The sequence below is a fragment of the Apus apus genome, chromosome 10, assembly GCF_020740795.1.
Source record: "Apus apus isolate bApuApu2 chromosome 10, bApuApu2.pri.cur, whole genome shotgun sequence".
Lineage (NCBI taxonomy): Eukaryota > Metazoa > Chordata > Aves > Apodiformes > Apodidae > Apus > Apus apus.
Window position 1 is genome coordinate 11,033,864 of NC_067291.1, and position 15,530 is coordinate 11,049,393.

Below are 15,530 nucleotides of genomic sequence, written 5' to 3' on the forward strand. Positions count from 1 at the left end.
TGATTTAATATTTCATAGAAATACTTCAAATAAGGACAAAATATTGTTTTCATTACAGCATTGAACCCAAATATAAACACTGATTATCAGAAGCCAGAGGTATCCTGACTACTGGATTAGGCAAAGCAAGTACCTGAGAAATTTACATCCTCAGTGCAGGTGACGCTAGCTATGGTAATACAGGTGTTTCACATACAATTAATTTTTAATTACTTTAATTACCTTCTAATTCAGTACTTAGTCTTTGTGCTACCACTTTATTACAAATACTTGTCTGCAGATCAATGTCTTTTACTGATCTATCAGGAAAATTGTAAATTACATTATATTATCTGAAGTTTTCAAGTTAAAATTCAAATGATACGTAAAGTCCTGCTCTGAAAATCCATCTAAATGAGAGTCTGACATGAAGACTCTGTAAATGTGTGAAGAAATGATGGAACTGTTCTGAAGGAAGCAATAGGATCTACCATAAAACCTGAATAAGGAAAAAAAAATAAAATCTATCTGAGGAAGAGGAAAGAAGAGAGCAAAAAAAGTACACTACATAGCTGTGACATGGAGGAAGTCTAAAAAAAAGTGTTAAACATTTTTCAAGCCAAGTTCTGGGTGGAAAGTAGATCTACTGAACAGGTAGCTTCATACACAGGTACTTCAAGTTTTGCTCCTGCTTGACTAGCTCTTCAAAGCAGGCATGACAAGAATTCCTATGGAGGAATTCCATGGTGAGAATCCTTAGGTGGTTCTGGTTAGATTCCTCAAAAGTAGGAACGCTCCTACAAAACGCAGGGGAAATTCCTAGAAATTCTTCTTCTAGAAAGACTTCCCAGAAAGCATAGAGGGGATTCCTAGAAAGCACACAAGGGATTCCTGCATGCATCTAGAAAGCATGGGGAACATGCTGGATCACCAGGAATGTACCTATGATCTCCCAGAAAATCCTTAGAAAGCAAAAGAGAAATAGAACATTCCTAGAAAGCATTGGCAGAAATACCTACAAAGCAAGGAAGGAAAATTTCCAGAAAGCACCAGGAAAAATTCTATCAAGCCTAAAAATTCTTGAGTATTTTTTAAAAGCACAAGGGAAATTCCTAGAAACCACAGCAGGAATTCCTTGAAAACAATTGGGAAAATTCCTAGAAAGCACTGGGAAAATCCCTACAAAGCTGCAAGACAATTCCATATAAACTATACACTAATATCTGTAACTGTTATGTGGGATTTTCCAAGAGAAAAAAATGTGAACACAAAACATACACCTAACATTTTGTATGCGTGAAACCAATTATTTTTATAGAATTCTTTGCATAATTTAAAAAACAAGCATGTGATGCTTTTAAGAACGTGACTTTAAAAAGAAAAACCTAAGAACAGTGGTCAGAAATAGACAGAATAAGCATGCATGACACTTTCTCTCTCATACCCCCCAGCTTCCAGTTATTTCAACTTGCAGAAGTTTCTGACACCAGTGACAGTTTGGCTCTTCAGCAGTCCTCTGTGAGCACTCTCTTCACACAGACACCCTCAATCCTGAGAACTCTCTCAAACAGCATCCTTTCCTCAGCACTTGTCCAGACTCCCCTTGCACCTATGTACAATTTTGCATTTGAAGGGATGCTTCAGTGAAGATCTACAAATCTACTGCCCATCATGTGATGGATTATCTATTTTTCTTTGTTTTGAACACAGGTCTAAGTAGCACCAGTTATTCTGCCATTGGAAGAGACCTTTAAAACAGGCATTTCCTATCCAAATTACAATTTTGCAGATCTCTTCCATATCCACCTCAAAGTTTTATTTCTGTGTTGAGGAAACACAAATGACTTTTATTCATTCCTTGCACTGAAGACATTCCACACCTCTGATCATTCTTGTTGCCCTCTCTGAGCCTCTCCCAGTTCTAATACAGATTTATGGGGAGAGGAGATCAGAAGTACACACAATATCTAATGTAAAAGTGAACCACAAACTTACACACTGAAACTGATATGGTTTTGTTCTGTTCTCTATTCCTTTTTCAGTTAATACTAATATTTTATTTGCCTTTTGCACATCAAGCACTGAGCTGACACTTTAATGGAATCATCTATCCTGATGCTATAAAAGCGACCCTTCCCTTTAATCACTCTTCCTTCTGTGCATCACTTCACATTTATGTCTACTGAATTTCATCTGTCCTTTTACTGCCAGGTCCATCAGTCTTGTATGGTCCGTCGGTCATTCCTATACTGAATACCACACAAGGAGCTCACTATACCATATCCAAAATAGGATCTAGTGAACCACTGGATTATACATTATGCTGGAACAAATAACCAAGCATCTCTAAGCAATAATCAAAAGGTGCTAAAGACAAATACTGACAAATTGTCCATTTTTTCCCTCTTGGAAAAGCTACCACCCCAAAGAATTACCAAGAGAATGCACTGTGCAGTTGGGGCCCCAAGTCACTTCCAAGAAAATGTAGTGTCCAAGTATAAAAGTTCCTTGGCAGCTTAAGCTAAGAGAACTGAGTTTCCATTGGAAGACTTCAGGTGCAGGCACATGTTCTTTTCTGATGCATCTGCAGTGTTGGCAGTAATGTCCAGCAGAGATGAAGCATGAATGTTCTCTAAGGTGCAGTAACTTCACCATAGCTTTCTGGGGCCAGTAGAGACTCTCTGCACTCAGAAATGCAGGGCCTAACCCTTGCAGATCCAAAATTCCTACTAACTGCAATAGGAACTTTTCCTGTATTAAGACACAAGACTGGAGGTCCACCAGAAAATTCAGTAAACACATTGAGGGTGGCCCTCCCATAAAGACACGCAGACGTACAAAAGTTATTTCCACTCCTTTCCTAAGCACATCTTTACAGTTTATCTGTGAAGTTTTGTTATAACCAAGCCTGGTGTATACCGTAAGTATAATACAGCATTTATACTTAGACACAGAACCTCCACAAATACTAAAATCCTGCCCTAAAGTATACACATGCCAGCTACCCACTTTGAACTATCTTTATATGATTAATAGACTATCACAGCACATTTTAAAATCCATTTACCATTAAAAAAGGCTGTGTTGAAGACACTGTTAATTTGACAGTTTTAAATAAAAATTTCAGTTCTGGTACTAGATGTAGTCAAACTTACCAAAAATATAATCAGCTTAATATCTTCTTTACTTTTATCATAACATGATGTAGTTATTTTCATTTTGTGAGCTATAGTAATTTGGAATTTGAACAGTATTTTATTCCACCAAAAGCCAATAGATTTATCCCAAAGAAAAACAGAAATATTATTCCTTATTTTTATAAAGTTCTTAAAGTATTGTATATTCTGCTTTAAAAGATGTCAGTCTGGCCCACTAAACATGAAAGCAAAGAATAAAGGAACATTCTTCCTCAGAAATAAAGCGCAACAAACTCAACACAAAAAAGCTGGAACAGTAATGAAGCTGAAAATTATCTGAACACTCACTGTGCTGTTTTTTCAGTTTCATATTAAAAGGGAGTGAAGACAATGCTGGACAATATTTGATTTCTCCAAGAACTGATGACTACTCCCTTCAAATTATCAGATCTGAAAGGAGAAATACAGCCTATTCTTGAAGATCAGCTGCCATCTAGTGAAGGGTAAGAAAACTGATTAATTTTTTTTTTTTTTTTTGACAGTTTAAACTAGATTGTGTGGAATACATTTTGCCATTTTGCCACTGTTAATTTTGGTGTCTGTAAATGATTCAGTAGCATGTCTACTAAAAGGTATGCATTCCAAAGCCCAGCAATGTCACTCAGCAATGTTTTCTATTAAAATACATAAATAAAGTCTTGATCCTGCAGGTTACTCCAAAAAAGCCTAACCTACGCACTTTCAAGTAGTCCTATCAGTGTTTTTTTGGGCTCTACTTCATTATACTAAAAATAAATGAAGAATCAGTGTCTTAAAAGTATTCAGTATTACAGCAATTTACTACAGTTGGAAACTGAAGAATTTTAAGTTAAAATTCACTAAGATGTGCACATCAAGCAATAATACTATAGTTTTTATGTTGGACACCAAGTGTTATTGTTATGCATATGTTTTACACTTACTAGCAAATTAATTTATGGATAATTAGAATAAAACCAGAAATATTAGCAGTGCACATTAATTATTCATATGTAAGACTGCTGTGTTTCATGAATTAGTACTCCATTCCCATGTCACATTTTTGTGACAGAAGAACTCCATTCATATTTCAGCAATTATTACTAGTAGATACGTGCCAAGCAGGCTGGTGGCTTTGCCGTGTTTTTCCCCTAAACCACAGCCTGCATTTCCACAATCAATGTGGTGACACTAGCTGAAAACGTCACCAAAAGAGGCCACAGCTCTCTCACCCCTTCCAGTTGCCCATTTCAAGCCATTCTTTGCACTGACACAAGCATTTGCATGGCAGAGCAATATACAAAACCAAGATTTAGTGCCAGTTAACTAACTGACAAAAACAAACAAAAGTACTACACTAAACATGCTCATCATCTTTTCCATGCTGATGATTTTAGTATTAAAAGAAAGGACAGGAATCATATCATGAAGCTGATAAAGCATGGAACTCGGTCTTCTATTGATCATGGAATTATGGTAAGTGGAAGGCAGGGAGGAAAAGAGACTGTTTATGTGCTACTTATCCACTTGTATTTATGTGAATATGTTCAGGACTAGAGTAGCTTGCACTATCAATAATTTTAAAAATACTGAAGTTGGAAACTAGGTTTATCAATTGTCCTTCTCCATGCTGAAAACAATAAAACTTAGCTTCAAATATGAAAATTTTAGGGTTTTATTTTCTTCTGAAACATTTGGTCATAATAGCAAATGTTATTAACAGATAATACCAGATTTCTGCTATAGACATGAGAAGAAAGAATTTTTAAAAATGGCGAACACAGAGCTCTACTCTTGAGTTTGCAAGTTCCTAAGAGTCTTAATTTGTTCAGTTGGTTTTTTAACTACAATTTGATGTTATTAAAAACTCAGGGAGAAAACAGTAACTCTGGCAGAAATCTTAAAATAGCATCATGAGAAACAAGAAGGAAAAAAAAAATCTTGTACTATGCCATAGGAAATACTGACAGAAAAGGTATACTGAACTAGATATTATTGTTTTACTGAGTTGGGGGAAATTTTCTTTTCTTACCACTTAAAAATTACACGTGCTTTTTTCTGTATCAAAGTAAGTAAAAAAACCCACAAACAAACAAACAAAAACCAAAAACAAACAAAAAAAACCAAACCAGTCGGATTACTGCAAAGCACCTCTTCCCTGCACAAGTCATTAAATAACCAGCAAGAAGACCTTAACTTGTCACTATTGCCAACAGAAACTCAAATCAATAATTCCAACAACTATGATTTGGAATTGTCATGCAAGATTAGATTTGCAGGTGGTTTTCCTTCACATAAAAAAATCAGATTTTCCAGATGTTGCAATCACTCTGTTACAAAGAACAACTATATATGAATATAAACCACAGAGCTCGTTTCAAATAGGCATTTTTCCATACTTTTCTTTCCTAAACACAACTTTTTAAAACCAAGCAGAGGGTCTACCACTTACAGTTTGGAATTCTCTGAAACACAAGTCTGCCATTTTAAACAGAGTATGTTTTTTTTTTAATCAAATACGTACTTGAGGGCACTCGTGTTTACGAGGATCTTTAGGGGAAAGAAATAAAACAAGAGAATGTGTTTATAAGACATTGGCTTGAAAATACATTCTTCTTCTTGGAATGAAAGCTCCTTATAATCTTTGTCTGTACATTCTCTGGACAAACATTAGTCTGTCCCACACTAAATACCTAGTAAGTCTGCATATTCCATATAAGCACTTGCATGCATGTGCAGTACAATAACATGCCATGGAAAGAAACATTAAGTAGATATCCAGGGGAAAATGAACAGAAAATAAACACTGAAAGGAGAAAATTTGGTCATGAATTGAAAGGAAACAGAACATAGGCCCTTTTGCACATTATTAGCCATAAAGAGAAGGCTTACTGGCTTTCACACTGCTCAGCCCTACACCTTCCTTCTGAGTTTCTACTCAGCATTTAAAATCAGCTAAACTGGCTCTGTTGACACTGTCTGCTTTTGTTCACATGGCTTACTAGAATATTTTGTGTACAGCTGTTGTTTCAGTAAGGAATGTGATTTAAGCAGGACACCATGAAAATACTTCCTTATGCTTCCCCTCCAGAGGCCTCCAAAATACCTGCAGGACGGCTCGTAGTTGTGCTGTAAACCACCCTCTGAGCTTCCCGTGAAGGTAACCGCATCTGGCTTGTGCCCCGTGCTTGAGATCCCCACTCCTGTCGGTCTGCGATCCCAGGTGAAGTCCATGCATATTCACTGTATGTGTAACTTAACTCACAGTGAAGCTACTTGCAAGGATAAAGCTATGGACATACTAAATTGTATAGATCGTTAGTTTATCGTGTATCCCACAACGCTGACAGATCTGGAACGTTTCCATAGGACTGCACAACTCACGGCACGTTTTGAGGTCATGGACTGAAAAGTTATACAATTAATTTTCCTTAAATGCTGACTATTTGTCAGAGCAACGTAATACTACAGTTTTACTAATTGTTGAATTCATATCTGCGTCCTAATAATTTGCCAGCAGCCTGCCACTTGCGTGGCTCCCCACCTGTTTCTCTTAACCAGAACCTACAACTCAACAACCCGGGTGAAAAGGTGCTAGCCGGCGTGAAGGGAAGCAGTGACTGCAGACATGAGAAGGAGGAAGCCCACCTTTGGGGACCATGTTTAAGAAGGGCCAACCTGACAAGCAGAAGTCACTGAGCAGGCGCATTGAGGGAAGCGAAACAAGGGAGGCAAGCAAGCTCCACCGAGACCAGCTGTGTGGAGAACAAGGCGAGCGGGAATGAGGAGGGGAGGGCCAACCCACTTCGTCAGCGGGACGAGGGGATAAGAAGCCGAGGGCGGCCTCCCCGCGGGGTATCCCGGCTCCGGGAGCCCGCGCTCCCGTCCCGGGCAGCGCCAGAGCCCGCCAGGGGCGGCCCCGCCGCCTCAGCCCCGGGGAACGCCCGCTCTGCGCGTGCGCCGCGACCGCGCGTGCGCCGCGACCCTTCGTCCGCGCGGCTCCTAGTCAGGGCAGCGCGGGGGTTCCCGGGAGCGGCGGCGGGGGGGCCGGGCCGGGCTGGGCCGGGCCGGGCGGCTGCGGGGGGGCTGGCAGGCCTGGCGCTGGGAGGGCGAGGCGAGGAGCTGGCCGGGGCCGCGCCGGGGAGGGAACGCCGCGCCCACCTTCCATGGAGGCGGCAGCCTTCAAGCTGCTTCCCCTCGACCCGCGAGATGAAGGCACGCAAAGGTGCAGGATGGGACCTGCCGCCCTCTCCTTCCTGGGAGCCAGGATCGGCGCCCCGCTGCGGATCTCCCTCCCCACGGGCTGCTGCTTGTGCACGGCGTGGCCCAGGCAGGACTTGGCGGACGGGTACCTGCAGGTGGACCTGACCTGCAGCACCGCGGGTGTGGCTGCCGGGGGCCTCAGGGGGCTCAGGCTGCAGGTCGGGCAGCTGAAGCTTCTGACCTATCGCCAGTTAAAGAAAGCGACGGTGAAAGTTGTCCTGAAGAGCTCTGCGCTGAAGAAGTCGACTCCCAGAGCAGTGTTGCAGGAGACGATCAGAGAACTGCTAAGAAATGTTTATGTTTCGCTTAATTATGTTGTTACTTTTACCCCAAGTCTTGAAAATCCCATCGCGTGTATTGAAATACTGTCTGTAGACCCTCTGACAGATGAAGCTGGCCTGATAACCCCCCAAACGAGCATAAAAATTAAAGAGATGGTCACTTTTGAATGGTACAGACATTTAGCAGAAGACACTGCAAAAACTTCAATTGCAGGACTAGAGGATGTGGGAAAGTCTTTGAAAGAAATTATTGAGCTGCCTTTCCGCTTCCCAAAAACTTTTAAGAAGCTGGGGCTTTCTGTCCCTAATGGGGTGCTACTAATAGGCCCCCCAGGTGTAGGGAAGACTCTTATGGTGAAGGCAGTAGCAAAAGAAGTGGGTGCGTATCTGTTTTGCATCAGTGGTCCAGCCCTCTGTGGCTCAAGGCCAGGAGAAAGCGAAGAGAATTTGCGAAGGGTCTTTGAGAAGGGCAGAGAAATGTCGTCTGAAGGCCCGACCGTTCTCTTTATTGATGAAGTTGACTCTTTGTGCCCAAAGCGAGGAGGTGCAAACAATGCTCCTGAAGATCGAATTGTTGCTCAGTTACTGACGCTGCTGGATGGTGTGGGCACTGAGGGTAGGATGGTCGTTGTGGCAGCAACAAACAGGCCTGATGCCTTAGACCCTGCAATGAGAAGACCTGGCAGATTTGACAGAGAGGTAAGTAAACCCTTTTCTTCATTTGCTCTCTTTTTTTAATTATTTGTTTCCTCTTTGAGGTGGAGCAGAGGGCAGTTAATAAAGTGATTTTTTTTTTTAATTTTTTTTAAATATCTCCAAATAGTGGATTCTATGGGCTTGAAATGTGTGTCCTGCTTCTTTCTGTGGTTAGCTGCAGTTTGGTAAGGTAGGGAGTGTGTTTTACCCCAGAAACAGAGCTCCAACAACTTGAAAATCAAAAATAAGAGTATATTTGTTTCCTTACGATAAAGGCATGGATCTGTGCTTGAAGGTTTTCTTTTGCTTATAGACACAAAGTATTACTGACTTTGATTTTTCTCATTTAAATCTCAGATTGAAGATCAGTGCATCTCTCATTAAAGGCTAGTTGTGGTGGAAAACTAGTGACCTGCTGTCTATTCAGATTTCAGTAGCAGAAGTTAGGTCTACTCTGGAAAACTTCTCCTAGCCTAAGGGTCAAAAGAAGAAAGAGCACGTGCAGTTACACAGCTCACAGTGCTTTTGCTTGTATTGTTCATTTTACTGGCTCAATGCACTCTTGTCAAGTCATCCAGCTTGGTCAAGTTCTTTAATGCTTTCACAACTACAATTCTGATGTTTGTCAGGATTTATAGGTTATTGTGATATATTTTATGGTGGCATTTTACCAGGTTTTTAATTATGTACGAATGTTTCTCTGGTTGATTTTTTTTTTTCTCTCAGATTAATCTAATTCAGCCCTTGTGATGCAAGGAAATTGTTTCAATGTAATGTCATATGTTGAAGTTACCTTAAAATAGGACTTGATGGACACTAGGTGACAGTGTCTTATGAGCAACTGTTTATATAAACACTGTTCCCTTGGGAAGTAAGTGTAAATGAAGGGTAGTTTTAATATTTGTCATTTGTATAGTGCTGCTAGTAAGTTTTTTGTAAAATTCTGCAGTTGCAGTAAAAGTACGTGTAAATCTTCAGTAAGCTATAAAGCAGAGAGAAACTTGCTTGCCTAAGTCTGTAAAGCAAGAGGAATATATCAAAATGTCTACTTAAAATGTTTGTTTGTTATATTTGGTTTAGGTGATTATTGGGACGCCAACACTTATGCAAAGAAGATCTATCCTGCAGCTGCTTACATCTAGTATGCCGGTTTCTGCAGACGTTGATTTGGCTAAACTGGCAGAGATGACAGCTGGGTATGTTGGAGCTGACCTTACAGCACTCTGCAGAGAAGCTGCTATGCAGGCTGTGTTCCACAGCTCTTTGGTATGGTTGCAAACTAGACAAGAAGAATGTCCTTAATAATATATACTACCCTTTCCTCCTTAATACTTGGCTTTACTTGAAAAGCTCAGCAAGTTGGAAGAACTCACCTTAAAATACTGAAAAGCACCAAGTGTGTTATACACATAAAAACACCATTTTCCTAATCCTTTCAGTTCTCATTTGAAAAAAATGTTTTTACCTTTCTGGATGAAAAGCTTTGCCAAAAGTCATTATCCTTATCCTTCTCTTTCTAGGATTGTGCAAAACATAGGTTTTAGTCCTTTTTGCAAACTAAACTGTAATGTCCAACAAAGCTCTCTTGTGAAGCTATCAGCTGTTTAGAATTCTACTTCATAATAATTATAAGTTAGTTTAGGTTGACACAGAATATATAACTCCTAGTGATAATAACTATTACAATTTGTGTTGTATGGCTGGATGTAACATTGTTATAGCCACAAGATACAAAACTGCCCCCTGTGCAGAAATTTAACTTCGTAGATACAGAATTAGAGAACTGCTGTTTATTAATATTCTTTCTACCCTAACTTTTACAAGAATTGTGAGGTATGTGTTTTTCTGTGTTTTTTCACCTGGAATGGCTGAGCAGAAGTTTAAACCCAGAAGTGCAGCATTTCCAGAGTCAGAGCATCTGCGGAGAATGCTAGAGCTCTCTATATTGTGGGTAGAAGGAAGAGAACATAGTATTTCTATAACTTGCATCTCTTCCAGATAACTTGTCAATATTGAAAATAATAAAATAATTTTAGTCTGGTACCCAGAAAGAAATGCATGGACAAATAAAAATAGTAGATGGCCTGCTTGCCTTAAGAACTGCAAGCTCCTTTGTAAAATACATCTTCTGTTACTGTATCTGTAGTTTAATAATGGTATTTTGTAGACTATTTGATATGAAGTACCTTGCCTTCTCCAGCATGTGGTGAAAATGAATGTTAGTTCAAGAGAATGTAGGAATTCAGGTGCAGTAACTCTGAAACTGTCAACCATTTGATTTAGCAGATCACTGTTGCAATTTGGGAAAAACAAGTGTGCTCTGAAACATTAATTTCTGTTAATTTTTTTTTTTTTCCCTGTGTAAAATTTGCCACTAAAGGGATTATATTCTGCTTTATGTTACATCTTTGTGTCTGCAGTCCTTAAGCTTGTTAGGACAGCAACTTGCTTCTTTGTTAGCTGCACTTGGCCATTTGTGATGTTTTGCATACTAATGCAGTATTTTTAAGTTCCTTCATATATACATTGTTAGTATGTCTTATCTGGGTTTCTCCAGGATTCAACTGAAATGGTGATTAATGTTGCACATTTCCAAGAAGCTTTTAAAAAAATTCAACCATCCTCTTTTCGAAGTGCTATTGGGCTAACGGAGTATAAACCTGTCACTTGGGAGCAAATTGGTGGCCTTGAAGATGTGAAATTAAAGTTAAAGCAGGTAACATATGAAATAGGTTTAGATAAACAGCTAGTTTCTAATAATCGTGTCCTCCAAGTTATTTGTATGCCACAGTATGTAAATTAATTAGCTTGCAAATTACCTGATTATAATTTATATTTTTTGACATTTTTCATGCTACATTAAGCTATTACAATGTTTGAATTAGAAATATTCCAGTGTCACAATATTGCCACAAGATGTAATATCATGAGGAAATTAGCATGTTTTCCCGTACCTGAAAAACACTTACTTGCAGCCAGATAATTTGTCCATTCCTGAATCTGTAGCCAGAGATAGCTCTTGCATATCATCTCTCAAGGATTGTCTTTTGTTCTGCTTTGAGACAGAAGAAATTTTAAGGAGAGCATTATATGAAGGAAGACCAAATTAGTATTCTGTTTCCAAACTAATGTTTGTACCAAGGAGAAGAAATAATATGCTCGGCAATTTCATTGATTACCCGTGAACTCTAGTTTTGTTACTAAGAATTTAATCCCTTTTTTATGTATTGACAGAGCATTGAGTGGCCTATGAAATTTCCTCAGGCATTTGCTAGGATGGGCCTGTCTCATCCTAAGGGTATTCTTCTCTATGGGCCTTCAGGGTGTGCCAAAACCACATTGGTGAAGGCTGTGGCCACAAGTTGTCACTGTTCCTTTTTCTCTGTGAGCGGTGCTGACCTTTTCTCACCTTATGTTGGAGATTCTGAGAAGATTTTGTCTCAGGTACAGTTTTTAATTTGTGTCGTGTCTATAGTTTATTTTTGCTTGATTTTTGTGAAGTATTAGACCTAAATTTTGTTATCAAAAAGGTTATAGTGAAAGCTCTCATCTGATTATTAAATAGAAATGGTTTATGGATTCACATTTATATAACTGAGAACCTAGCTCTAAAAAGATACCAGTTTTAAACTTTAAAAGTATTTCTACCCTTTTATTTTCAGTTTAAATAAGATGCAGAATTTACCTATATTAAATGTAAGCCAGAATGGCTCTTATGAGTCTCTGCAAGTGTATCTTTAAAGTGAAGTAAAGTACAGCGCATATGTAAATAGATGTCTTAATTTTACCTGATAGAATGGATGTACTAACATTTTACTTCATTAATCGAAAAAAGGTTTTTCGCCAAGCAAGAGCAAACACTCCAGCAATCATATTCCTAGATGAGATTGATTCTATCTTGGGCTCTCGGTCACACTGCAGAGCTGGCCATGGTGTCTCAGAGCGGGTTCTTTCCGTTCTTCTCAACGAGTTGGATGGTATTGGGGTGAAAGCTACAGAAAGCAGAGGAAGCAGACTACAGCTGGAGGGGCAATGTCAAGAACAAAGTGACGAGGAAAGAATGGTATTTTGTGTTCCCTTTTCTATATAGGAAGAATGGTAAATGCTGTCCAGTTTAAAAAAGAAGTATCTAAACCACATTGCACTAATTTGTTTATGTCCTCTCTTACTCAGCTAGAGTTTCAGGAAACTTTGAACAAAGACTTCATGGTAGTTGCTGCAACCAATAGACCAGACATGTTGGATGATGCTTTATTGCGTCCTGGGAGGCTAGACAAGGTCATCTATATTCCACCTCCAGATCTGAAGGTGATGTATTACAAATCCACACATGGCTTTAAATTGAAAGATGTTAATTGCCAACATCTTTTAAGAGCAAAAGGTGCATATTCCTATAATAGATATAATGAATTGGTGAAGAAGTTACAATGAAGTTTACAAGGGAATAATTGTATTTGTAGTTCAAACACCAGTAACATTTTAACTGGTGTACTGTAGTTAAACTGTTGCATATAGAATATAGACAAAAGCTGGAATAACTTTGAACTATTATTTATAAAATCAAGCTGCAGTTTAGGAAATACTGTAACAAGCTGACTGTCCTTCCTTCATATCATTCTTTGCCCTGTTCCCAAGGGTAATGTACCTACTTGTCCTGAGCTTCCCAAAAAGAGTTGACCCAAAGCAGGCCAAATGTGACTTCTTCAGTCTTAAAATACTGTGTGTTCATGAAGTAATGAGTAGCTGAATGACAGACTTCCATATATAAGCTAATACTTACTCTTGCATAGTGTTATATGTAGTATATAAAAAGTACATGTGTATATATAGTTTGTGTATATATATATATATTCATAAATATTTTATATTTATTTACTATTAAAAGTGTGTAGCTCTGTTTATTGGTACTCTTCTGGATTTTTCCTTGGTTCAGTTTCACATTTTATACTGCTTTGGAGAGGGATTAATTACTGGCTTGTTTGGTTTTCTTACATGCACCAACTTCAGGAGAGGCTTTCCATTTTGAAAATTTGCACAGAAAAAATTCCATTAGATACTGATGTGTCCCTACAAGATGTGGCAGTCCAAACAGACCTCTTTTCTGGTGCTGATATTGAAAATCTGTGCAAGGAGGTGAGAAATATTAATGGTTGATCTGTGAAATAAACTGTAAACAAAACCTTTCCATGAAAAGAGAGCTAATTCATAAGTGTCACCAAGCCTTCTCTACTACAGATTGTTTCACACTTCATAATGAAAATATCAAGAGAATTAGTCAAAGGGAAGAACTGAACAAGGGTTAATTCTTCAAATAAAAAATGCTAAATAATAATTAAGGCTTTCTGTGATAATTAACTAGAAGTTAAGGAACTATTCTACCCTGTGCAGATTAATTGTATTCTGTGTCCTGCAAGCAACTGCATTTTTAGCTGAAATTAGCATGTACTGTCAAAGCCAGAGAGAAGAAAATTGAGATGTCTGTAAGTATGAGACAAGTTGTATAAAAGAGAGGACTAGGAAGAAAATCCAAATATGGAAGTGATCAAGGATGTCTTGTCTAATCCAGGCAAAAAAGTGAATTAATGTTACAGTAATCTTACTTGATGTTTATCTATGGTTAAATAGCCATAAATCGTACAATGCTGCTTTCAGATGCTTTATCTAAAATTTGATTTAATGTAAAATAATTTAGATGACAGTAACTTCTTTGAAACTTGGAATGTGATAATCACTTGAAATTGTTTCTTTTTTCTTTTAAAGGCTGCTTTGTTGGCTTTGCAAGAAAATGGACTTGAAGCAACTGCTGTAAAACATGAGCATTTTGTACAATCATTGAGGACTGTAAAACCATCCTTAAACAAAAAAGACTTGGAATTTTATGAAAACTTTTATAATAAAGAATTAGCTTGTTGAATCAAAAAGGAGTTACATAAGTATTCTTAAATATATTAGTAAGACTTTGCCATGTCTTACATCTCTCTTGCTTTTTAATACTGTACTTACTGTAGTTTTCAGTTTCTCTGAAATACAGTCAAATTTCACTTGTTAACATCTGTGATCTCAATAATGAAGAATAAAGTCTTGTTTGCTCTGTCTAGGTTTCTGTCTGAAACAAAATTTTTAAAGCACTGAGGAACAGCTTAGTGTTACAGTAGATTACCTAGTTTTCAGTACAAACACTGGTATAGTAAAAATATTTTGAATTAAAAATGAAGTCTCTAAAGGACAGTGAATATTTAAGAAACAGAATGTTCAGAATGTTAAATAAGAGGAAGTCAGTCCTGTATTGTATAAAATGTGAGGTGTTTCATCTGTGGAAATACACAGGCTTGCTTTCTTACAGGCAGATTCCAAAATACAGCTGCAGTGAAAAGATTGTCAGTACTTAATACCTTGTTGCAAGTTTTGGAGTCTGATTGCTTTTTAATAATTTTAGGTAAGTTACTGCATACTGTACAAGCATTTGCAGATACAAAGTCTGTAATCAATTAAAACTACAAAAAGGGAGTTTGGTTTATAAGGGTTTCTGCAGAATTCTTCCTCCCCTCAACCCTTCTTTGTCAATACATTGTTGATTGTAGGAGCTGCACTGAAGCGTGGTTTACAGTGAGATAGATCACAAAAGGAAGTCCTGAGGTAGTTAGTGACTGTAGAGGGTAAAGGAATGTAGTAGAAGCTGTTTTAACTTAGGGAAGGGGTCCAGATGTAAAAGCTCCATGCCTTTAAATCACAATTCCCTAAGGAAGGACCATCCTACTGCTTTATTGCTAGCAACACATGAACTTCCCAAATGCCCAAAGGTTTCTCAGCAGCAGTTCTGGAGATAAAGTATGAAAACCCTCAAGATAACTGATTAGCTTTCCAGTGTGTGAGTGTTGATTTAAAATTTCCAGACCTGAAAGTTTTTAGTATAGCAAAATGCTCTCAGCTCCTTCATTTTGAATATGTTGCTGCTTCTGTACTCACTTCCTAGAAGGACCAACAGAGCTAGCTCTGCCCTGTGGTATCCCTTCTTTGCTACAGGCAGCCAGCAGAGCATGCAGCAAAGGCAGCCTCTCCTTCCTCTGCCAGTGGGCTTTCCTGGGGGCAAGAGAGAAAGGGAGAAAGATTTACAGGAGTGCTCTGGCAGCACACACCTCCAGCCTGCCCCTGGTAG

At 38.5% G+C, this 15,530-nt stretch overlaps 1 protein-coding gene across 1 annotated transcript; it reads left to right on the plus strand.

Moving 5' to 3' along the window:
* The first annotated feature begins 7,217 nt into the window (after positions 1-7,217).
* On the plus strand, positions 7,218-14,471 carry SPATA5L1 (spermatogenesis associated 5 like 1). Its single transcript, XM_051628585.1, has 8 exons — positions 7,218-8,377; positions 9,455-9,640; positions 10,932-11,090; positions 11,609-11,818; positions 12,210-12,437; positions 12,548-12,682; positions 13,382-13,507; positions 14,135-14,471. Exons 1-8 carry the CDS (start codon positions 7,301-7,303, stop codon positions 14,285-14,287), a joined length of 2,274 nt encoding a protein of 757 aa, XP_051484545.1. The 5' UTR covers positions 7,218-7,300; the 3' UTR covers positions 14,288-14,471.
* Positions 14,472-15,530: the final 1,059 nt, after the last annotated feature.

Bases quoted from the DNA above. Each gene is read 5' to 3' on its own strand.
- SPATA5L1 (XM_051628585.1), top strand. From the start codon at position 7,301: ATGGAGGCGGCAGCCTTCAAGCTGCTTCCCCTCGACCCGCGAGATGAA. The intron at 11,091-11,608 runs GTAACATATGAA...ATGTATTGACAG, and splicing joins TGAAATTAAAGTTAAAGCAG to AGCATTGAGTGGCCTATGAA. The intron at 13,508-14,134 runs GTGAGAAATATT...TTTCTTTTAAAG, and splicing joins TTGAAAATCTGTGCAAGGAG to GCTGCTTTGTTGGCTTTGCA.